The sequence below is a fragment of the Centroberyx affinis genome, unplaced genomic scaffold (assembly GCF_046629955.1).
Source record: "Centroberyx affinis isolate AG114_WGS23_722 - 3 ecotype Tasmania unplaced genomic scaffold, CSIRO-AGI_Caff_v1 ptg001005l_1, whole genome shotgun sequence".
Classification (NCBI taxonomy): domain Eukaryota; kingdom Metazoa; phylum Chordata; class Actinopteri; order Beryciformes; family Berycidae; genus Centroberyx; species Centroberyx affinis.
The window spans coordinates 16,277-40,000 of record NW_027279569.1 but is presented as its reverse complement, the minus strand read 5'-3'; the positions used below and the strand labels follow the sequence as shown (position 1 = coordinate 40,000).

General features: G+C 40.6%; 1 protein-coding gene across 1 annotated transcript in view; it reads right to left on the bottom strand.

Moving 5' to 3' along the window:
- The window catches only part of LOC139646850 (putative histone-lysine N-methyltransferase PRDM6), a 42,879-nt gene that overhangs the window by 4,300 nt on the left and 14,855 nt on the right, over positions 1-23,724 (bottom strand). Inside the window, exons 3-4 of the mRNA XM_071522617.1 lie at positions 23,061-23,185; positions 13,922-14,306 (exon numbers count right to left, since the gene is read on the bottom strand). Coding sequence (XP_071378718.1) covers positions 13,922-14,306; positions 23,061-23,185 — 510 coding nt within the window. The remainder of the gene's footprint in view (positions 1-13,921; positions 14,307-23,060; positions 23,186-23,724) is intronic.

Below are 23,724 nucleotides of genomic sequence, written 5' to 3'. Positions count from 1 at the left end.
TGTTCTGTACCACGGTGTTTAATGTCTCTGCACCGATGTCACCAAGACAAATCCCTGTTCGCTGCTCCGACTCGGAAAATAAAGCGATTCTGATTCTGAAACCAATAAGACAAAACTCTGACACCGGTATATTACAAATAGGTAAACACCCTAGAACTAGAATAAAACAAATAGACCAACATCTTCACCGCTCCAATAAATCACACACACACACACACACACCTACTGCAGCGTGTGAGGGAGTGGAGGGGAAAAAAAAACACAGCCAGGAAAGTAATAAGAGTAAAATAGTGTAATATAAAATCGAAAAATTCTCACTTGCAGTTTTCCACATAAAAGGCGGCTCGCCGTGGGGGTCGCTTCATTTATCAGCCGGCTGGTCTATAAGTTCACGCCTCAGTGGGCCGCACCACTATTTATTAGGTGGGTTTTCTATGAAGAGCTGCATTGATTGTGAATAGTTTAAGTTGATGAATGTGTGGATATTATTTATTAAGGCAGCAGGCTGGGAGATTAATGCCCGGTTATTGTTTATTACAGCGGAGAGAGGAGGAGGAGGAGGTGGTGGGGGGTGGGGGGGGGGTGGTGGGGGGTGGGGGGGGGTGGCGGGGTGCATAAACACCTCCATCACACACACACACACACACACACACACACACACACACACACACACAGGTATGCGTGCATATGCGAGAGAAGCATTTGCACACACAATCACATGCAAACGTTTTTATGCACAAATGTATAAACTTCTGCACACTAACAGGTACATGCATGTACTCACACACACATTTGTATTACTATACTTGTGAGGACTCATTGACTCCATTCATTCCCTAACCTCTAACTCTAACCTAAACCTAAACCTAAACCTAAACTGAATTCTAATCTTAACACTAAACCCAGATTCTATGACATTTGGTCCCCATTCCAGTTCTTCTATGCTTGTTGCTTGTTTATAATTGTTTTCTCTTATTGTTTTGGTAAAACCGGTTATTGGTGTTGTGTATTTGCAGTATGTTGTTTTAATGTTTTTTTTAACTTCATTTTATCTGTATTTTATTTTATTTTTTACTTTTACAAGCACCTTGTAACCTTGTTAAGAAAGGTGCTATACAAATAAAGATTATTATTATTATTATTATTATTACAAGTATAGAAACACAAGAACACACACACACCTACACCTAAACACACACACACACACACACACACACACACACACACACACTTCTGCTTGGCACAGATCACCTCACACACCCAGACTACAGCTAAATGAGAAGCTACAAACCACACAGGTAAACAAACATGATTCTTTCTTTCACTTCATTTTCTTTTGCTCATACAACTAATAATATAGGTAATACTTTGCAATAAGGGTCACTAAGTTAAGGGTTAGTTAATGCTTATTAAGCATTAACTAATCTTAATTAACAGTTAACTAATGTGTAATTTACTAATGGTGTTCATGTTAACTAACGTATTAATTTATACATTATTTAATAGTTTATAAAGATGACTATTAAATAATGTATAAATTAATACCTTAGTTAACATGAACACCATTAGTAAATGATTACCAGACACATTAGTTAACTGTTAATTAAAGGTTAGTTAATGCTTATTAAGCATTAACTAACCCTTAACTTAGTGACCCTTATTGTAAAGTGTTACCATAATATAAAATAATTTCTGTTTTATAAATGTATATATATATATTTACTAACCCTGTAAGACACTAATCACTGTATTATTCATCTCCATTACAAATCAACACAGTCCATTTGGGCAGTTGCACCATCCAGCTAACTGGCTAGCATGTCTGTTCACGCCTGTTAGCGTCCCAGAGTTCCTCACTCTGACCTCGTTACAGTGTGCTGACAGCAGAGACAGGCAGACATGTTAGAGTCAACACAGCTAACATTAACACAGGCGAACAAAAACACTAAATAGATGCTTGGATTTGGTTCACAGGCGATCTAATAATACTTGGTTTGGACGGCGTGAGAGTCGGCCATGTTGTTCCCGCTCAGCCTCGCCTCTCTGTGTGTGTGTGTGTGTGTGTGTGTGTGTGTGTGTGTGATCTATAAAACTTGTCATTTTCAACACATCTCTGAAATGCAGTTCAGGACAATAAACCCCCTGACACCTTTCAACACAACATGTGGTAAGAGCAACAGGTTTGGTATCAACGTGTTGCTGTGTCCACACCTTCAACATATGGGCTGTTGAAAGGGAGACTACATGGCACAGAGAGAGCCACGGCGGCCATATTATCATGTTTTCATTTCACCAGAGGGGTCAGAGGTCAGAGGTCAGGAGCGGGGGCAGGTTGGGGGTTCAGTGCCTTGCTCAACGACACTTTGACAGAGATGAACACAGGAGACAGCAGGCCAAAAAAAGAAGAAAACCAAGAAAACCAGCCTCCAGTGCAGTTCTCTATTGAAAGCAACAAGTTCACATCCCTTCTCTGGGGGTTGTTGAAAGGGATTCTGGGAAATGTTGGAAACCACTAACTGCAGTAGAAGTAGACGAGGCAGGTTGGGGGAAAGTGGGTTCACCGAAAAAAGGAAATTGCGACTCATCATTCATCACTAAATAACTCCTGGGGCCAGTTGCATAAAGCAGGTTTAAGACTAGTCTGAACCTCAGACTGGTCTTAGATCCTCAGGTTGGACTAGTCTAATTAAGACTGTCTGTTACTTCAATATTACGACTGTCTTATTTTGAGGTAGGAAAGTTAGCCCCTCCCCCCTGGCTACTCTTGAGTTAAGAACTTTGTTGTTATGGCAACGAGTCGGCCTGACATTTGAGTGGGAAGTTTAAATACTGAAGCTATAACGATCAAGAAGTAGTAGGAACAGGTAAATATAAGTGTCTATAGCAGGTTTGACTTAAGGTCACACTTAAGTCTAAGATGAGGTCTATCTTTATGCAACTGGAATGAACTGAACATCACAGACTGAAGAGACCTAACAGAATAAAAGCTCTGCTCCACTGCAGCCATCAGAGGAATGAAATAACACAAATGGAATTATGCAGCGACCAAAAAAGTGTTAAACAAGTAAGGGACGAGGAGTCCATTATCAGGAATTAATGGACGACGGGGAGTCCATTCATTCCTGATAATGGACTCCTCGAAGGGCATTATCCGGCTTATACCATGGTCACTTGCCAAAGAAAAAAAAATTAAGACCATTAATTTATATTTTCATGCGTTTTGTAATCAAAATCTAAAGTTTTTCACAAGCCATAACTCAGTTTCCCTGGTAACACCTGAGGGTTTGACTAATACCTGGAACAATCATTACCATCCCATAAGGTTCTTATGCAATGGAAACGTTGTTCACTGCTCCAGTAAATAGGACGAACCTTAGATACTTAAGATATTTCTAGTCCGCTCAGCTCATAGAACCCTTTGGCTCAGCTATGAGCCAGAAAGCTAACGTTATGCTAGCAACATTCAAAGTCAATAACAAACAGTAAATATAATTTGACAGTATGTTTAACAATAAGACTAGCTAGCTATCCAGCCATGTCATTGTCCCCAAATCAATATCGGAATGGACACCTACTAAGTAGTTCCATTAAGTACTTAATGGACACCCTGCAGCCAATCAGAGTCGAGTATTCACCCAGATCATGGTATAAATCAAAACTATCTTATATTTTAGATTCTTTAAAGTAGCCGCCCTTTGCCTTGATGGCAAGGCAAAGGCTTTGTCTAAGAAACTAATTTCAAGCATTTAAGCAGAAGCCTTTAGATCAAAATGACTTTAAGAGAATGAAGAATACAGAGCATGAACATATATATATATATATATATATATATATATATATATATATGTATGTATTTGTATGTATGTTGTGTTGTTCATGTGCAGACAGAGCGTGTGTCGGTCCAGTCTGGCTGGATGGAGTTATCGGTGCAGAGGACGACTCTGTCGCCTCGTATGAAGACGTTCCCCCGGGACCCGCAGCTATAAATCACTGCTCCCGCCTCGTCAATACACAATCAATGGCTCTCTGAACACACACACACACACACACACACAAATATATACACATATGCACACATCCAAGCAAATATGCAAACACACGCACCCACACATAAATGCACACAGTTATCTCTCTCCTTCTGTCTCGCTCTCTCCTCCTCACCCCCCCCCCCCCCCCCCCCCCCCCTCTCGCTCTCTCTCTCTCGCTCTCTCTCTCTCTCTCTCTCTCTCTCTCTCTTTCTATATATTGACCAACCTATAAAGCAGAGAGCTCAGATAATGTCCTCTCATCAACCAGTTGTACTCATCAAATGATCCTGGAACAAAACACCGAGCAAGCAGCCAATAGTGTGTCATCAGTGCGGGGCGTTTTGTTGTGCCGGGGATGATGGGTAGTGTAGTTTATGGGGGAATCAGGGTCACATTAGGACGATGAACTAGACTGGAGGCTGATAATGGAGATGAGAGCTGTGATAGAGCTGTGGATAGAGTGAACAAACTTTCATCCACTGATGGACTCCACTTTCAATATTTTACCAGCTAGATTTTTAGATTTTAGAGCAGAAAAGACCTTCCAGACTCTGCAGTGTTTCCTCCTTCAGTTCGATTGGTTTGTCAGGTGAGAACGATGACCTTTGACCTCTGGTGGCACCAAATAACAGCAGCGAGAGTCTCAGTCCTCTAACAAGAGAACTGACACTCCAACTGCAGGGAACCACCCCGAAACACAAGGGATTATGGGTATAAAGAGACAGATGTTGGCATCTGATAGCCAGCGGTTCCTCATGTTTGGAAAATGTAGCGTGACAAAATGAAGCGAGGGAAAACCTGGAGAGTGCAAACGAGTCCATCATGCTGAGCAACAACAGGACTGGAATCAGAGAACACAATCTGTGTTGTTTATAAATGCAACATGTCACTGCTGTTTAGTGAAAACTCCCCAAAATGTCAACCTCAAAACAGTCTTGTGTTCAGCTTGACCGTGCTTTTTTGAGCGTTTTGACCTTTAAGGCTCTTCATGACCTGGCTCCAGATTATATTTTAGACTTTTTAATCCCTTATGAACCTTTGCGTAGTTTGAGATCCTCGGGCGGAGGTCTTCTGTCCCTTCCAGAGTCCAGGCTGAAAACTAAAGGGGACAGAGGGGCCACATCAGGGCCCCGAGGCTCTGGACCGACCGGCCCGAGGAAATCAGGCTGAGTCAGCGTCTTCTTTCAAGTCTCTTCTTAAAACGTACTTTTATCGGAAAGCATTTCCTGATTTTACCTGAGCTGCCTCCTTATTTTACTTGATTTTTATTTGTTTATAAGTTCATGTTTATTATTTTAATTTTTTTATTTTGTGTTTTTAACTCCCTTTGTGTTTATAATGTGTCTATTTTCATGGCTTTTAGTTCATTCTTTTAGTGTAAAGCACTTTGTAACCATGTTTTGAAAGGTGCTATATAAATAAAGTTATTATTATTATTATTTTGAATTTATCCAATGGGGTTTTGAAAAGGTTTCATTAGCACCAAGGGTCAAGTCAACCAGACCAGCATGTAATCCTCCAACTGAAGTTAAAACATTAAAGGTTTTACATTGTAGAGTTTTGAGTGTTGAGCGTGACAAATAATTTTTAAGAGTGCAGAGTGCCAGAGGAAGTTTCAGTCTGATTGAACTGTACAGGCCGGGTCAGGTCAGAAGGTATCAATGCTGTTGATTACCTATAGTCTCCTCTCACCTCAAACCTCCCAGAGAGCCGAGCGGCCTCCTCATGGAGAAACACTCAACTGAAATCCTTTAACAATCCCTGGAAAGACCAGGAGACGAGCTCATTAAGACAGACTCAATCTGAAGTACAGTCTCACCTCAAGAACAAACTGCTGAATATGAATAGCTCTATTCCAAAATGCTATACAGCCAATTTTGAAAAAAAAAAAAAAAAAGATAATCTCAATTTCATCATTCAATATCTTTAAAATTTAGAGGATCCAATCCACGTTCTCAGGAAAGTGGTTCCGTAATGAAGAATTTTAATTTGATTTGGTAATAACTACAACAGCCTGACTTTTCATGGTAACAGTTAACGATTTTTAAAATGTAAACTATGTCTTTGTGAGCTGGATTTCAAGGTTTTTAGCTTACAACTAGAGCCAATGACTTCTGGGTTGACGGCTAAAAAGGGAACGTGGGAAGTCAGAAATTAACGGGAGTAGAGTTGATGTTATTTTCATAGGATTTGTTGACGGTAAGAAATGTATTAAAAAACACCAGCCTTATCCTTTAAGTTCACTGGACTGTACTGTCCTTTGTAAAGTAACATTATTTCTTACATTTTGTTTTAGTAATCATTTTGTAAGAGCAGTCGCTTTTTTTTCATTTTGGAACCAAACTGGTAAACAGATCTACAAAGAACCAGCGTAACACTGAAGCATTACACTACATGGATCTGTGTGAACAGAGCTTAAAAAATCAAACACTAATTGAAAATTAGATCATGAGAGTTAATCGGTAAGAGCTAATTGGACTCAACTGAAATCCTTTAGCGGTCTAATTTAGATTTAGCCTTCATTTGAAGAACAAGCTTCCTTCAGTGGGAAGTGACAGATATTGTTTGTAGATGTGTGATGAAGGTCAGACTGCAGCTGCTGTGCTAAACAGCTTCAAAAATCAACAACTAATACATAATGAGTGCTAATTGAAAGTTAATTGGCTAATTAGAGTTTGGTAGTAATTAGCTATTAGTGCATTGTAAATGTTAATTAGCGGGTTAGAAGCCAGTCTGGAGTCCCACAAGGCCTGTGGGGCGGAAAACACCGACCTCAACACTAAATGTGTGTTTATTGTCAGAGAAACTGTATCTTCAAATGCTTTAAGTTTTACTTTTACAGTTTAGGCATTTAGGAGACGCTTTTATCTAGAACAGCTTTCAATTAGTTAATTTATATATATTTATTTTTTTAAATGGCCATTTCTGCTTTTATTAGATAGCTATTAGTGAAGAGAGACAGGACAGGTTGGAAGAGAGGGATGACATGTGACAAAGGTTCTGGTCTGGATTCAAACCAGGACCACTGAGCCACCAGGACCCTGACAACTACTTCATTTAAAATAAACTATAAATATAACTTATTTATCCGGCAGGGTGAACTGTAGCGGTTAGCGAGATCGTCACGTAGCTGAAAGATCACAGGTTCGAGCCACAGAGCGTCAGAGCATCATCATCATCATCATCATCATCATCTGTCCCACTGAAGAGTCCTTCAGCAAGACACTGAACCCTCCTGCTGACTCACTGTAAACCAGACTAACACCAAACATGTCAAATGTAACACAAATACAAACCTCCAGTAAGAGAAAATATCACATCATATCATAATATCTAAATGCTCAAAACAGACTGCCAAAACCTCTGTTCTACAAAAAGGTCCACGTTTAAGAAAAATCAACCATTTACTTTGGATTTTGTTCTTATTTTATTATTGGCATGAGTAATACTTCATGTTTAATGTTTAGCTAGAGTGTTATCACTGGAGAAACGAGGCCAAACAGACAAATCACTGCTAAGGGGCAACAATAAATGAGAAAATTAACCTTTAATTTAAAGCCTCTGAAAGTTGACTCTTTGAAGATATAAGTACATTCTCTGCAGGGAAATAAAAATATCTACTGTAAACACTCTGTCCTCTGATGTACAAGCGTGATTATCTTCATATACACATCGATATTTTATTCATAAACAAACGCGGGCTCCAAAATATTTGCGGACACTGGAGATGAAAGCGCTTTGCGAAACGCCCGATTTTCACTAAAAGCCGCATTGACCGCTCCACACGCCGCCGCAGTAAACACATCAATCATAAAAGAGCGATTATTAATTTAGTTTAGTCCAGTCGTTTACAGTACGTTGCCTTTGTAATACGTCAGATCTATAAGTGGAAACGCGGTCTCTTTATGTTAATATCATTCTCTCTGACACATCGCTCACTGCCCCAACGGAACTTTAAACAATATTCCAGTTTAAAACTAAATCAAAAGCACTTTCAAGGCCTCGCCGACGTAAACAAACTCCTCCTCCGATGATGGATTTTGTTGAAATGACACCGGAGGGAAAAAAAAAAAAAAAAAAAAAAAAACACACAGAAGAAGAAAAACTTCAGAGAAAGAAACAGTCAGCGGAAAAAAAAAAAAATCAAACGCGACGGAGCTGAGAGGAGGTGTGTCGTGTTTTTTTTTTAAAGCTGATATAAAGAGCCATCAGTCTTCTGCAGCAAATGAGAGAGAGAGAGAGAGAGAGAGAGAGAGAGATGGAGAGAGAGAGGGAGGGATGTAGGGAGAGAGGGTGAAAGAAAGAGATTTCAAGATGGAGGGAGAGGGAGATTTAAAGAGAGGGAGAGAGAGAAAGAGATGCAGATGGTGATGGGAAAGAGAGAGAGAGGGAGAGATAAAGAGAGAGGTAGGGATGGAGGGAGAGAGGGACAGAGGGAGAGAGGATGAAAGAAAGGAATTTAAAGATAAAGCGAGAGGGAGATGTAAAGAGAGAGAGAGAGAGAGATGCAGAGGGTGATGGAGAGAGAGAGGTAGGGATGGACGGAGAAAGGGTGAAAGAAAGGGATTTAAAGATGGAGGGACAGGGGGGATATAAAGGGAGAAAGAGAGAGTTGGAAAGGGTGATGGAGGGGGAGAGAGAGAGAGAAAGAGAGAGAGAGAATATATAAGAAGGTGGGTAAAGTGAGTTTAGGAGTTTACGCTCCACCTTCAGCTTCCAGCATGATGTGACTCAAACATGGCCGCTGTGTGAATAAAGCAAACAAATGAAGTGTAGGAAGTGAAGTGACATCATCCCCCGGCTCTGTTCACTCTGTTTCACTCTGTTCACTCTGTTCACTCTGTTCACTCTGCTTCACTCTGCTTCACTCTGTTTCACTCTGCTTCACTCTGTTCACCCTGCTTCACTCTGTTCACTCTGCTTCACTCTGCTTCACTCTGTTTCACTCTGTTCACTCTGTTCACCCTGCTTCACTCTGTTCACTCTGCTTCACTCTGTTCACTCTGCTTCACTCTGTTTCACTCTGTTCACTCTGCTTCACTCTGTTCACTCTGTTCACTCTGCTTCACTCTGTTTCACTCTGTTTCACTCTGCTTCACTCTGTTCACTCTGTTCACCCTGCTTCACTCTGTTTCACTCTGTTCACTCTGTTTCACTCTGTTTCACCCTTCTTCACTCTGTTCACTCTGTTCACTCTGCTTCACTCTGTTCACTCTGCTTCACTCTGTTTCACTCTGTTCACTCTGTTCACCCTGCTTCACTCTGTTCACTCTGCTTCACTCTGCTTCACTCTGTTCACTCTGCTTCACTCTGCTTCACTCTGTTTCACTCTGCTTCACTCTGTTCACTCTGTTTCACTCTGCTTCACTCTGTTCACTCTGTTCACCCTGCTTCACTCTGTTTCACTCTGTTCACTCTGCTTCACTCTGTTCATTCTGTTTCACTCTGTTCACTCTGCTTCACTCTGTTCACTCTGCTTCACTCTGTTCACTCTGTTTCACTCTGTTCACTCTGCTTCACTCTGTTCATTCTGTTTCACTCTGTTCACTCTGTTCACTCTGCTCACTCTGTTCACTCTGCTTCACTCTGTTTCACTCTGTTCACTCTGCTTCACTCTGTTCACTCTGCTTCACTCTGTTTCCCTCTGTTCACTCTGCTTCACTGTTTCACTCTGTTTACTCTGCTTCACTCTGTTCACTCTGCTTCACTGTTCACTCTGCTTCACTCTGCTTCACTCTGCTCACTCTGTTCACTCTGCTCACTCTGCTTCACTCTGCTCACTCTGTTCACTCTGCTTCACTCTGTTTCACTCTGTTCACTCTGCTTCACTCTGTTCACTCTGCTTCACTCTGTTTCCCTCTGTTCACTCTGCTTCACTGTTTCACTCTGTTTACTCTGCTTCACTCTGTTCACTCTGCTTCACTGTTCACTCTGCTTCACTCTGCTTCACTCTGCTCACTCTGTTCACTCTGCTCACTCTGCTTCACTCTGCTCACTCTGTTCACTCTGCTCACTCTGCTTCACTCTGCTCACTCTGTTCACTCTGCTTCACTCTGTTCACTCCGTTCACTCTGCTTCACTCTGTTCACTCTGCTTCACTCTGTTCACTCTGCTTCACTCTGTTTCCAGCTCACTGCAGATTACTTGATATATCAGCAAACTATGAACTGTCTGGTTCCCATTCTGAAAAGTGTTACAGACCGACATGACATTCATATCTCTGCTTGATTTCAGTGGAATTCAATTGATAGAACTTGTGATTTAAAGGATAAGTCTGGTGTTTTTTTAATGCATTTCTTACCGTCAACAAATCCTATGAAAATAACAAAATCAGCAATGAATTTGTTTTGCCGACAAGTCTGGTCCATGTAGCCGGAGCCCAATGCAGCCATGTCCCAGCAGCCATAGAACTCCATTGTATTAAAAAACACCAGCCTTGAAACCACACTACATTACCCAGCATCCTTTGATACGAACAAGGCACAGCTTCCTGGTCTGGAATATTCCAAAAACATAGCGGAGAACTTTCCATGCAAAGCTAACATGTCGCTAACATGTAGAAGTGATGGCAGCTGAGAACAAAACAAGATATCACTTAGCTTGCTAGTTAGCCTACCAGCTAACGTTGCACCATGAAAATTTTATAGGTAGCGATAGTTCTAGTCTTTGGCTAGTTAACACTGTCACCCATCAGAAAACAAGGCTGTAGTTCTACTACTACTACTAACTGTATAACTACTTATACACAATCTTGTACCCAAGTCTTTTCCCTTAAAAGTTACAAAAAAATGTATGTGTCCCCTCCATTGTGTCGATGGAAAATTGCACTTGCCACCTAGCTGCTACTAAACCAGAGCAACATGATCTCATAAAAATTTGTGAAATGAGCATGAACTCTGAAACACAGATTTACCTGCTGTGGACACGAATTATATGAAAATTACATTCCTCAAAATCCACAAAATGAATTCTAAACATGAACTAGACACGACATTTTCAGCTAAAGGTCGGCTAACGGTTCAGTTTAGGAAACTAAAACAACTTGGTTAAGGTTTGGGAAAGGCTTCGGTCGGTTAAATAAGAAAAACTTTAGCTAAAAATTTTAATTTGATTCACGGTAGAAATCTTCTTCCTACAAGCTGGGAATTGAACTCCGGTCTCCGACACTGAAGTGAAACTCCATCCAGCACTGGTGGAAGAAGTACTCAGATCTTTTACTTAAGTAAAAGTAGAAATACCACAGTATAAAAATACTCTGTTACAAGTGAAAGTCCTGCATTCAAAATGTTACTTAAGTAAAAGTACAAAAGTATTAGCATCAAAATGTACTTAAAGCAACAAATGTTAAAGTACTACTCATTATGCAGAATGGCCCATTTCAGAATAATACAGTATATATTATATTATTGAATTATAATTATTGATGCATTAATGTGTAAGCATCACTTTAATGTTGCAGCTGGAAAAGGTGGGGCTGATTTCCACTACTTTATATACTGCTGGGTATCTTACAGTAATCTATAATAATACATCACAATTTATTAGTTGATTATATTTTGTATTAATAATCTGAATCTGCAAAGTAACTTGTAACTTAAGTTATCAAACAAAGGTAGTGGAGTAAAAAGTACAATATTTCCCTCTGAAATGTAGTGGAGTAGAAGTATAAAGTAGCATAAAATGGTAATACTAGTACCTCAAAACTTATACTTAAGTACAGTATTCGAGTAAATGTACTTAGTTACTTTCCACCTCTGCCATCCAGCAGCCTCCACAGCACCCTGACTGTTACTGTTTGTAGTCGTGTCTCCTTCATGGAACATTTTAACACTTTAACATGTAATCAAGTCGTGTTCATTTCACGTATTTGTGTGAGATCATGTTGAAGGTGTGAGATCAGGTTGAACCAGTTTCGGTTAACTTCCCTCTCTCTCTCGGTGGTTCGTATCGGTCGAACCCGAGCGTGGTGTCTGTGGTGGCTGTAGGACTCTGTTTGGCTTGTTCAGCTGAATTTTATCTGCTCCTCTGTCCCATAAAACCTTCCTATTGACAGGCAGCTCCACATCGACCCCGGCTCCCCCCCCCCCCCTCCATATCCAGCCCACATTTTTCTTCCCTATGAGTATTAGTTTATTGAATAAGTGGCATCTGTTTTCCTGGCCCCGTCACCGTAAGGCGAGGTATTTCTCACTGACGCACAGCGCTGATTTATACGCCGCTCCGACTCACCCCGCAAAAAATAAAGCTAAGCAAAAAATTTCCAATACATCGCACCCCCCCCCCCCCCTCAACACACACACACACACACACACACACACACACACACATCCTCACATCTCCTCTTCTTCCCTCCTTCTTCCAAACACCCTCCATCCATGCTGTATATAATTAAGTTGGCAGATGTTATACACACACACACACACACTCACACTCTTTTACACACTCTTCACTCTCTTCCTCACACACACACACACACACACGCACACACACACACACACTCGCTCTCTCAGCCACACACACTGTCATTTTGATGACAAGACAAAAGTCATTAATTACTGACAGGAGCGTCTGGTTTGCCGACTGCTCCTGAAAAACTATTTCCAGTGCGAGCTTTGAAAAAACTCTAATGTTGTGTCATATTTATATTTAATTTTTCAGCCTTAAAGTGAACAGCTGGCTTTATTACCGACAGCATACTGACTCTGCCGTTGCAGAAGTCTCACTCTTTACTGCATGCTCACTCAGCTCCTGCTGCACTTTGCCTTCATCCTTAAGGAAATGTTCTGAAAATCTAATTTTGCTCTTTTTTAGCCGTTGGAAGTCACAAGGAACAGTCTCATAACTAGTCAGCTGAGACACATTAGAGTTTTCTATTAACATTTGTCAGTTTGGTTTGACTGTATAGCATTCAAGAGCACATTTTCTGCAGAATAGGTGAAGGATAAAAGTATAAAGGAGGAATTTACAATGACTACAAATGATAAATATACCGTATTTTCAGTGTAAAATAATCTTAAATTCATTGCTGACATAAAATGAGACCAGTATAAAAATATTGGAGATAATGAGGTAGATATTGGACTTTTGGACCCACACTGCAGTTGTTTGGCTACAAAACACTTGGATTATGCTGCTCAAGGTGTTTGGAGATTTTTTTGGGGGCATTTTATGCTTTTTTAGGAGCTGTAAAAATACGGTTTTGTTGTGTTAGTCATGCTTTCTACTAGCAACTTTATATTATTATATATCATCATCTTATATATCATCATATCAGAGGTGGGGACTCAACTCACATGACTTGGACTCGAGTTACAATGTGAATTGCTTTAGACTTGACTTGATGCATGAAGAGAAGACTTGGGTTCCGGTGACTTGGGACTTGACTCTGACTTGTACTCTGATGACTTGAAAAGGTTTCTAAAGTCTTGACTTGAGATCTTGTGTTTGTGTAAATGACTTAGATTGAAAGTGATGAGATTTGTTCCAGCAGACGACTGAATTTAAATTCTGTTTTCTGAATTTGTATGGAATGATTGAATTTATTGAAGTTGAAACTGATTATAGAAATCAAACTCATGATGCTCTTACCAAGTTTTTATACTATTAAAACCATATTGCATTGAAAAGTCCTAGATATTTAGTTTTCTTTAAGATATTAAATTGATACTGGACTCTTGATTTGTTCTGACTTGACTTGGTAATCTACATTTAGACTTGACTTGAGACTTGTGCCTCAAGACTTGAGACTGACTTGGTCACACTTCTGTCTCCAGGTACAGAGGAGTGAGTTATCTGATCCCTGACTGACTGGCCTGAATTTACATCTTGAAGCCCACCAGATGTCTGTCAGCTGTTTCTTCCTACAGGTCACTACAGGTCTCATGCCGTCTCACCTGTCGGGGTTCTGCGTACAGACGTGCATCTGCAGCAGGATCCTTTGGGTGAAGGTTTTGAAGCACTGCCCGCACTTCCACAGGTGCCAGTCGCTGAACTCGGTGCTCAGCTGGCTGGTGGAGGTCGGACTCGCCAGGACCCGCTGGTTCTTCGACCCTAACTGGCCGAAACTGGACTCCGCCTGGCCCACGATCCCCGCCTTGTCCAACAGGGAGAAATTTCTGGAGCAAGGGGAGTGGGGGAAGACCATGGAGCGCAGGAGGGAGGTGGAGGAGGTGGAGGAGGAGGAGGAGGAGGAAGAGGAGGAGGGTTTGCCGTTCTTGCTGAAGGGTTGGAGGGAGTCTTGTCTGCTCATGGCCTCCATCACCGTGGCCGGGACGTTTACTGGAGACAGACAGCAGACAGTGGGACAGGAGTTACTGGGTTACACAGGCTGACATGGGACTTCGAATCATGTTGACTACATCCTGATACCAAGAAAACACATACGGTCAAATCAACTTAGTGGTGTTTGCAGTGGTGGAAGAAGTACTCTGATCCTTTACTTAAATAAAAGTACCAATACAGCAATGTAAAAATACTCCATTACAAGTAAAAGTCCTGCATGAAAAATCCTACTAAAGTAAAAGTACATAAGTATTAGCAGCAAAATGTAGTTAAAGTATTAAAGTAAAAGTAGTGGTTTGGTCCCTCTTTGAACTACTTTATATACAGTTAGCTAGTTTAGTCCAGTGGTTCCCAACCTAGGGGTCGGGCCCCTCCAAAGGGTCACCAGATAAATCTGAGGGGTCGTGAGATGATTAATGGGAGAGGAAAGAAGAAAAAACAAAGTTCTGATACACAAATCTGTTTTCAGTTTTTGGACTTTTTCTCTAATCTTTGATTTCTGCTGAAATATTGGATCATTTGAACATTTATTGAAATGAAACCATGTGAGGTTTAGAGGGAAAAATCACTATTTTTGTGGAGCTGTTAACAACTCATAGACATCTGAAATGTGACCCGACTACACACTGCTTTCTGTGAGACGTCAAAAGCCAAAAAGGTTGGAAACCACTGGTTTCATCTTTAACAATGTGTTGTATTTTAAAAGCTTGTTATATTATCCATTGAGTCAAATCTCCATCTGAAAAGTAACTGAAGCTGTCAAATAAATGTAGTGGAGTAGAAAGTACAATATTTCCCTCTGAAATGTAGTGGAGTGGAAGTATAAAGTAGCATCAAATGGAAATACTCAAGTAAAGTACAAGTATCTCAAAACTGTACTTAAGTACAGTACTTGAGTAAATGTACTTAGTTACTTTCCACCACTGGGTTTGTCGTTGATACCCAAGTCGCCAAGATATGAGTTTTAGCAACATACAGCAACAAATTTCACTAGGAACACCCGGCGAGGTGAAGACATGAGGCTTTTGTAAAAACTGTTCTTAAAACTGTTTTAAATGTTCTTAATAGTTTTGTGCTTTACTGATTCCATTTTCAGCTACATGCCTTCATCAGGGTGACAGCTGGAAGTGAAGCTAACTAAATAACTAAAAGAAAAGAGAAGAGTGTGCGATTTGAATGTTCTTAATTTTAGCAACAGATTGTCAAAACAACATGGCAGCTGATCCACAGTCTTCTGTCTACAGTCTATGTGATACGTCCCTCTGCACTGTATGTGAGCTCTTGTAATCCCTTGCAAAACAACCAATGTTAATATTAACATGCAGATACGTTAGCTAGTATGCAAATCAGATGTTTTCCAATTTTCAGTCAGCTGGATCAGTCCTCTGTTAAAAAGCACAGAAATTAACCGTGTCTATTCAGTTCTGTTGAGACGGACAAGTTGTTCGTTTAGAAAGATAATCAGCTGTTCACAGAGCTGAGGACCTCCAATATGGCCGCCAGTGGGGGGGGGAGTCACCTGAAAGCCCTCTGCGTCTCTACTATTTTATTTGTTAGCAGGACAAATTCCTGTACCTGTGCTGTGTTTGTTGAACAGCGATCCTGATTTAGATTCAGTTTAGATTCAGAAACTCAGCTGCTGCTTCCAGTGAGCTGAATGATCCGGTCAGACTGGAGTCTGCAGCACAGAGCCGTCCTGCAGCCTGCCGCTCACACTCCTGCAGCAACGTGCATCAAACTACGGGTCGGGGCCCAAAATGGGTCTCAAGCCTGTTTCTGGCAGATTACATGATAACAGTACAGGTGTGTTTTAATTCATCTGGGTCACAGTGATATTATAACTACTACTGTTGTATTTTACTTGATTTTATGCATTCTATGTACTCAATTTTTTTTTAACTTTATTTTTATTATTATTACTGTTCAGTGGGTTTTATTTTCCATCTTATGTTATGCATTCCTCATTTTTATCTTATTTATTCTCCATCTTATTTTACATTAATTATGGCATTCTATCCCTGTTTTTATGCTCACTCTTTGTCTATTTTCATGTGAAGATGCATTCTATTCTCATCTTTATTTTATTTTTACTATTATTATCAAGTTTTATGTGAAGCACTTGGTGCATGTAATTTGTTGTAAAGCACTTTGAGCTGCATTTCTTGTATGAAAGGTGCGATACAAATAAAGTTGATTATTATTATATTATTATTACTACTACTAGAGTACTACTACTACTACTACAACTACTACTACTACTACTACTACTATTACTACTACTGCTACTACTACTACTGCTACCACTACTAATATTGTACTGTATTCTGTTTTCATGCTTGTTTTAATTATTGTGCATCTGCCCTCTTTGCATTTTATTCATTTTCTTCTTCAATGTTCAGATTTTTATTTATTGCTCACATTTTTATTTGTCACTTAGTGTTAGTGTCTTTTGCTATTCTTTAAAAACCAATCAGATAACAATAAAATTATCATAAATCAAAGAATCATAAATATGTATTACAATGACATATTGGGCATTACAGGAGAATAAAAGTAGCCTACAACGAGAATAAAAGGAAAAAACAAATGACATAAAAGTTTGTAAATTAGGTCTGGGGGGTGAAGCAGCTGATGCCAGCTGTCTTTGCTCTACCCAGAATTCATCTGTGTTGTGTTCTGCGGTCTGACCGACTGACAGACCTGCGCCTCATAACCCTTCATTATGCTAAATTTGTTTGAAATGACATTAAGATGGCTTGTCTTCGCTTAAGTCTCTGGTGATGGTTGAACTTGTCATGTTGTCCCTTGTCCTGTGATCAAGACAGTCACATTTTTAACCTTTATTTATCCAGGGAGCGTTGACAGAGCAGCTATGTTCTGTCCTTCAGCTGCTGAAAAAATGGGTTTTTACCGCTGATGGTCATTTTTATAATTTAACCGAGGAAAGTGGATTGAGCTTCACGCTGTTTTCCTGCCTCCCGTTCACACTGAGCACCACAGTCGCAGCAGTTGGGGGTTCAGTGTCCTGCTCAACAGACTGTTCCTCATTCTTCCCTGTCCAGATCTTCTCAGACCGCTCAGGGATTAGAACCAGCAACCTTCCAGCCACAAACCTGCCCCACCTGAAACCACAGGAATAACCAGTCTGCATTGCATTTCTATGCTTCCACTTGGCACAGTGACACACCAGGCAACTTTTTGGGCAATGGAGATGGGCAACACTCCCAGCAACAAGCAACAAAGTGAGCAACAGGGTCAAAAATCTGTCCAGCTACTTCCCAGCAATAAGATGCAACACAAAGGCAACTCCTAAGCACTGTCGCCCATGTGAGTTGCCCAAGAAAATTGCCATTTGGATGTCTAAAGCTGGCAAATTTTTGGGGCAAATTTGAGTGAAAATGAATAAAATGAATAACAAGCAATTGTTTCCTAGTTGTGTTTACTATTCAGCAGCAGCTGGACCATTTCTAAAATATTCTGGGCTGAGGACAGATCACCTGACCAATTTTCTTGTCTCTGATTGGTTGATGTTGAAACTTTGCCAGCAAAGCTTCCTCTTGATTTCAAACTGATTGTCTTCAGTGAGACATTTCCACCAAATTTTGCCCCAAATTTGCCCTAAAAATGTGCCTGTGTATCATCATCACCTGAACTTGTGATAGATATTTCTTTTCACTCCAGCTGCCTGCATGAATCCTTGTCTCTTCTTGTCACTGGAGCAGTTGGGGCTGGAATGCCTTGCTCAGGGGTTTACTACCCCAGAGGAGACTCTTCCTCTGCCACCGTTTTTACATGAAGGAGTAACATCCAGTCTCACCGGTTCATCCTTCATCGCTCCCTCTGCCAGAAGGCAGCGGCTCATTGATCCTCTAATAACCTGATGAGCAGATAATGAAACCGTCTGTGAGTTCCCCGGCGGAGCGATCGACGCCGCGCCGCACGCCGCACGCCGCGCTCGATTCACTTTGCTACAAACATCGCATATACAAAAACACGTGTCGATACGGTTCTGGCTGCGCATGAAATGCATCATTCAAATGTGAGAATTATGCAGATGCAGTTTGCAACATTGCAGAGTCTGTGATTTCTTGATAAGGTGTTGGGGGGGAAGGGGGGGGTATTTAGCTCAAGATCTGTACTGCAATATTAACCTGAAGTACTCTTACTATAATACTAAATGCAATCATAAACTACTCTCTACTACTCCATACACTACTGCAATATTAAACTAGTCCAGGGGGACAGAGGGTACGGGACAGACCGGAGTTACAGAGTTAAACCTGTTGTCAGTTTTCAGCCACATGTTGTTGCTGTTAGTCGGCGGCCGAGCTGCAGAGCGTCAAGCTGAGAGAGCTGATTGGATGGAACGTGCATGAGTAAACAACTGCAGGGAGAGTGTGTGTGTGTGTGTGTGTGTGTGTGTGTGTGTGTCTGATGGTATCTTTTGTGAGTGTGAGTGTGTGTGGTTTGAAAGTATGTTGTGTGCGTGTGTTTTGTTTGTTGTGTGTTAGCGTGTGGTTTGTGCCTGATGTGTTCTGTGTTTGATGTGTAAGTGCTTACTGTGTGTGTGTGTGTGTGTGTGTGTGTGTGTGTGTGTGTGTGTGTGAGAGAGAGAGAGAGAGAGAGAGAGAGAGTGTGTCTGATGGTATTGTGTAGGTCTGTGTCTGTTTGGTGTGTGTAAGTGTGTGAGAGAGAGAGAGTCTCTCTGGTGGTATGTTTTATACGTGTGTGTATGTCTGTGTGTGTGTGTGTGTGTGTGTGTGTGTGTGTGTGTGTGTGAAAAAGCAGCTCTCTCTCCTCCCTCGACCCTTGAGCAAGGCACTGAACCTCTTCATCAGTCTGGTGAAACAGTTGGGTGGGCGACAGCAACTGGAAGGTTGCTGGTTCAAATCCCCGGACTGTCTGTCCCCCCTCAGCGACCCCTGAGCAAGGCACTGAAACCCCGACTGCCCCAGTGACCCAAACGTCAATTTTCTTGGGCAACTCACATGGGCAACAGTGCTGAGGGAATTGCCTTAGTGTTGTTGCTTGTTAATCACACAGGAGCAGGAGTGTTGCCCATCTCCATTGCCCAAAAAAGTTGCCCGGTGTGTCACTGTGCCAAGTGTTGACTACTGGAAGCACAGAAATACAGTGACAGACGGGTTATCCCCGTTGTCCTGTGGTTTCAGGTCTGTGACTGGAAGGTTGCTGGTTCAAATCCCTGAACTGTCTGAGAAGATCTGGGCAGGGAAGAATGAGAAGCTGCTTTAGTTGCCTAACCATAACCTTAACCCAAACCTTAACCAAGATGTAGGGCTGGGCGATATGGTTAAAATCAATATCAGGATAATCATATGGATGTTTTTTTTTATATAGATTTATATCACGATATGGCTCACGTGTATAAAATCACATTAAATAATCAAATGAATGTTCATCCCACTGAGCCACATAGTAATGTTAGGGTGTGACGTCAAACAAAACTGAAATTTTCAAATAATATTCCTGAAAGAAAAAGTATTTTTGCACACCTAAAGGTCTTTGAGTGACAGATGCATAGGGCAAAAACCAAAAAGGTAAATACTGAGAAAGAAATATAATCCTGCACACTGTCTACACTCTTACATAATACTTTACTGCAACGTTTCAGTCAAACAAACGTGTGTGTGTGTGTGTGTGTGTGTGTGTGTGTGTGTGTGTGTTTACCTGATGAAGGTCCTATGACTGAAACATTGCAATAAAGTATTATACAAGTGTAGACAGTGTGCGGCTTTTATGTAAAATTTGCTTGTTATCATCATTTTAGACAGCAGAATTGTTTGTCACGATATCCTAAAATCACCATATCATGACAATATGATTCCACTGAAAGAGGATAAACGGTAATATTGAATTATCGCCCAGCTCTACCGAGATGTTTTAGTTTCCTAAACTGAACCGTTAACCTTAAGCTTTACTTGAAAATGTCCAGTTCATGTTTTTGTCACAGAATCCAGTTTGTGGTGGAGGAACGCAGATCTGTGTTTCAGAGTTTGTGCTCATTTCACGACTTTTTATGAGATCAAGTTGACATGTTGACAGTAGAGACTGTGGTTTCACTGGTCAGCTCCCAGTCTGAGTGAGTGTGTGTGTGTGTGTGTGTGTGTGTGTGTCTCTTGTGTTCAGGACAGAAAGACGCTGCCGTCCTCGGTCCAGTCTGCCGTCTCTCTCGTCCTTTGTGGGCACAATCAGCAGATAACAAAGCCATGGAAAACCCAAATGTAGTTAGTAGCAAAATCTCTCTAATTTAGAGCAGAGCAGCTCTCTTTCAGTTTGTACAAAAGAAGCGTAATCTAATTTGATTTAATTTGGATGTGAACGAGCTTTTTTCACTGCAGGGTGGAACAAAAAGAAATCCTCCAGTCTCTGTCATGTGTTTTCAGCATTGTGTGTGTGTGTGTGTGTGTGTGTGTGTGTGTGTTCCTGTACTTCTATACTTATGAGGACCAAACGTCTTCACATGGTTAGAAAGTTGAGGAAAATCATTTAAAGGAAGCACAGTCACAGGTTAGTTTCGGATCAGGATTTGCATCGAGGGTTCAAAGAATAAACCGAGTTCTGGTAGATTTTTCTAATTTAAGTGATGAGAACAGAGACACCAAATTCATCCATGTTTCCCTGGTAGATCTTTGGCTCCATGTTAACACTTTAGCATACACTATGTTGAGTGATAGTAGGCGACTAGCATTATCTCAAAAGTGAAAAAAACTGAACTTGCAGCAGCTCTGAAGCTAAATCAGTCAGTAATCTGAAAAGACACAGTACTGTCCAAAAGTCTTAGGCACCCTAGCTTCTTTATATAAAATGTATCTTTGATGTTTATTTGTTTTCTGCATTGGCGTGTCATAGACTGCTCTTTATAGTACATCTCTTTGATATGGATGGAGAAAGTTTTCATTATTTTTGAAAGCATCTTTGCTTTATGGATGTTTTTTTTACATGTGCCTAAGACTTTTGCACAGTACTCTATGTGGCTCAGTCTGGCAGTTTTGTGTAGATTAGTAAAAAAAAATTGAAATGAAATATGCTATAATGACAATGTGCTGTTTTTTGAGTTTTTTGAGCAATGGATGAATACGTTTGCTCTCCTGAAACAGTTCCAACAATAAACCTGGAAACATCAGATATACTGAGTTAATGATATTTCATTTTTTTTAAATTTCTGAATCTACAGACCATGAAACAAAACCCATGGAGCCTTCTGTCACTCAGCACAGTGGAGGCTGAAGTGTTAGCATGGAGCATCTGAGCCAACGATCTACCGGGGACACATGGATGATTTTGGTGTTCATGTATTAATTTCTTAAAGTTGACCAAGGAGACAAACTACCAAAAACTTGGTGTGTGTCTGCGAGTCTGGGGATGAATGTAGTCCATGAAGGTCCTCATAAGCATAGTAATACAAGTGTGTGTGTGTGTGTGTGTGTGTGTGTGTGTGGTGAAGATGCTGTCACAGTGAACAGTGCCATGTAAAACCATCATGCGTCTGTAAAACAAAACGCTCTGTGGCCAAACGTCTCGTAATTCGCAATCAGCACTATCTCATTTCACTGAGACCCGCTCCTAATTTAATTCATCTCAATTTAGATTCCACAGATTAAAACTCGTTTTAGATTGCTGTTTTTTTTTCACTTTATAATTGTGTAACAAAATAAATGTCAAAGAAAAGTTTTTTTTTTTGGTTTTCCCCAGAGAGTTAAAGAGTTATTCTGTCAAATCCACAGAAAAACGGTTTGGATGGAGAAGATGTAAAGAGGCTGACTGAGCAGAAAGTGGAGGAGATGTAAACAAAAAGAGAGAGAGAGAGAAAGAGAGAGAGAGAGAGGGGAAAAGAAGAGAGAGAGAGAGAGGAAGAGAGAGAGATTGAGAGACATAGAGGAAGAAAGGGAAGGAGAGAGAGAGTTCAACGACCAACAAGGCCAGTGATTTGATCTTCTGTCCATCTCTCAGGCTTAGAACTGAATATTGAACATTTCAATAGAAAAAGAAAAGAAAAGAAAAAAAGTAAAGTTTTTTCCTCCTGAGCAATGCGCTGCAGATAGATAGAAACAAACACACAAAGAAAAAGGTACAAGAAAGAAAAGAAAAAGAGAGAAAGAACGTATATTGCTTTCTCAGTTTTTAATTCTGAGTGATGCACTGCAGAAAGAAAGAAAGAAAGAGACAGAAAAAAAGAAAGAAAGAAAGAAAGAAAAGAAAAGAAAAAGAAAGAAAGAAAAGAAAGAAAGAAAGAAAGAAAAAGGTAAAAGAAAAATAACCTATAGTGTTTTTCTCTCAATTTCTGTTGTAAGTGATGCACCGCAGATAGAAGGAAAGAAACACAAAGAAAAAGAATGAAAGAAAGAAAGAAAGAAAAGAGAAAGGTAAAATAAAAAATAAAAAATAAACTATAGTGTTTTCTCTGTTTTCGTCATAAGTGATGCGCTGCAGATAGAAAGAGGAAGAAAAAGATAAAGAAAGAAAAGAAAAAGAGGGAAAGAAAATAATGTGTTTTCTCACAGTTTTGTTTTAAAAGGTAAAAGAAAGAGAAGAAAGAGAGAGAAAGAAACTATGTTTTCTCACAGTTTTCTTTTAGAGAGAGGGAGAGAGAGAGACAGAGAGAGAGAGAGAGAGAGAGGGAGAGAGAGAGAGAGAGAGAGAGAGAGAGACAGAGAGAGAGAGAGAGAGAGAGAGGGAGAGAGAGAGAGAGAGAGAGAGGAGAGAGAGAGAGAGAGAGGGAGAGAGTCTCACAGTTCTCGTCCTGGGCGATGCACTGCAGTGGGATGCCGAAGAAGGAGGTGTAGGAGTCGTTGTACCAAACCAGCAGCTCTGTTCCTCTGGGGATGTCCATACATGCTCTGTAGAAGATACAGGACCTGCACACACAGAGAGAGAGAGAGAGAGAGAGAGAGAGAGAGAGAGAGAGAGAGAGAGAGAGAGAGAGAGAGAGAGAGAGAGAGAGAGAGAGAGAGAGATTGAATAATTGCAACTTTCTATTGTTCAATTATCTTTGTTGTTATTATTGCTACTTTTCTTGATTATCACTGTTTTGCTTTGGCAACAGATAATGTTGTATCTATTGTATGCCAATAAAGCTCATTTGAATTGAATTGAGAGAGAGAGGGAGACAGCAAGAGAGAGAGAGAGCAAGAGAGAGAGACAGAGAGAGAGAGAGAGAGAGAGAGAGAGAGAGAGAGAGAGAGATTCTTTAAATGACAATCCTAAAGGCTGCAGGTAATGAGCTGGATGGCTGTTGCTGTTGTTTTTCAGATTGAGACACACAGTGAAAGTAAGTTGATTTGTGGCGATTATAAAATTCCTGGAGCTTTTTAGATTAAAAAAGCAGGAAAAGCAGCAGTGAGTAAACCAGAAAATCCAATGAAGCCGAAAGCAGGGAAACGGAAAATGGAAGAAA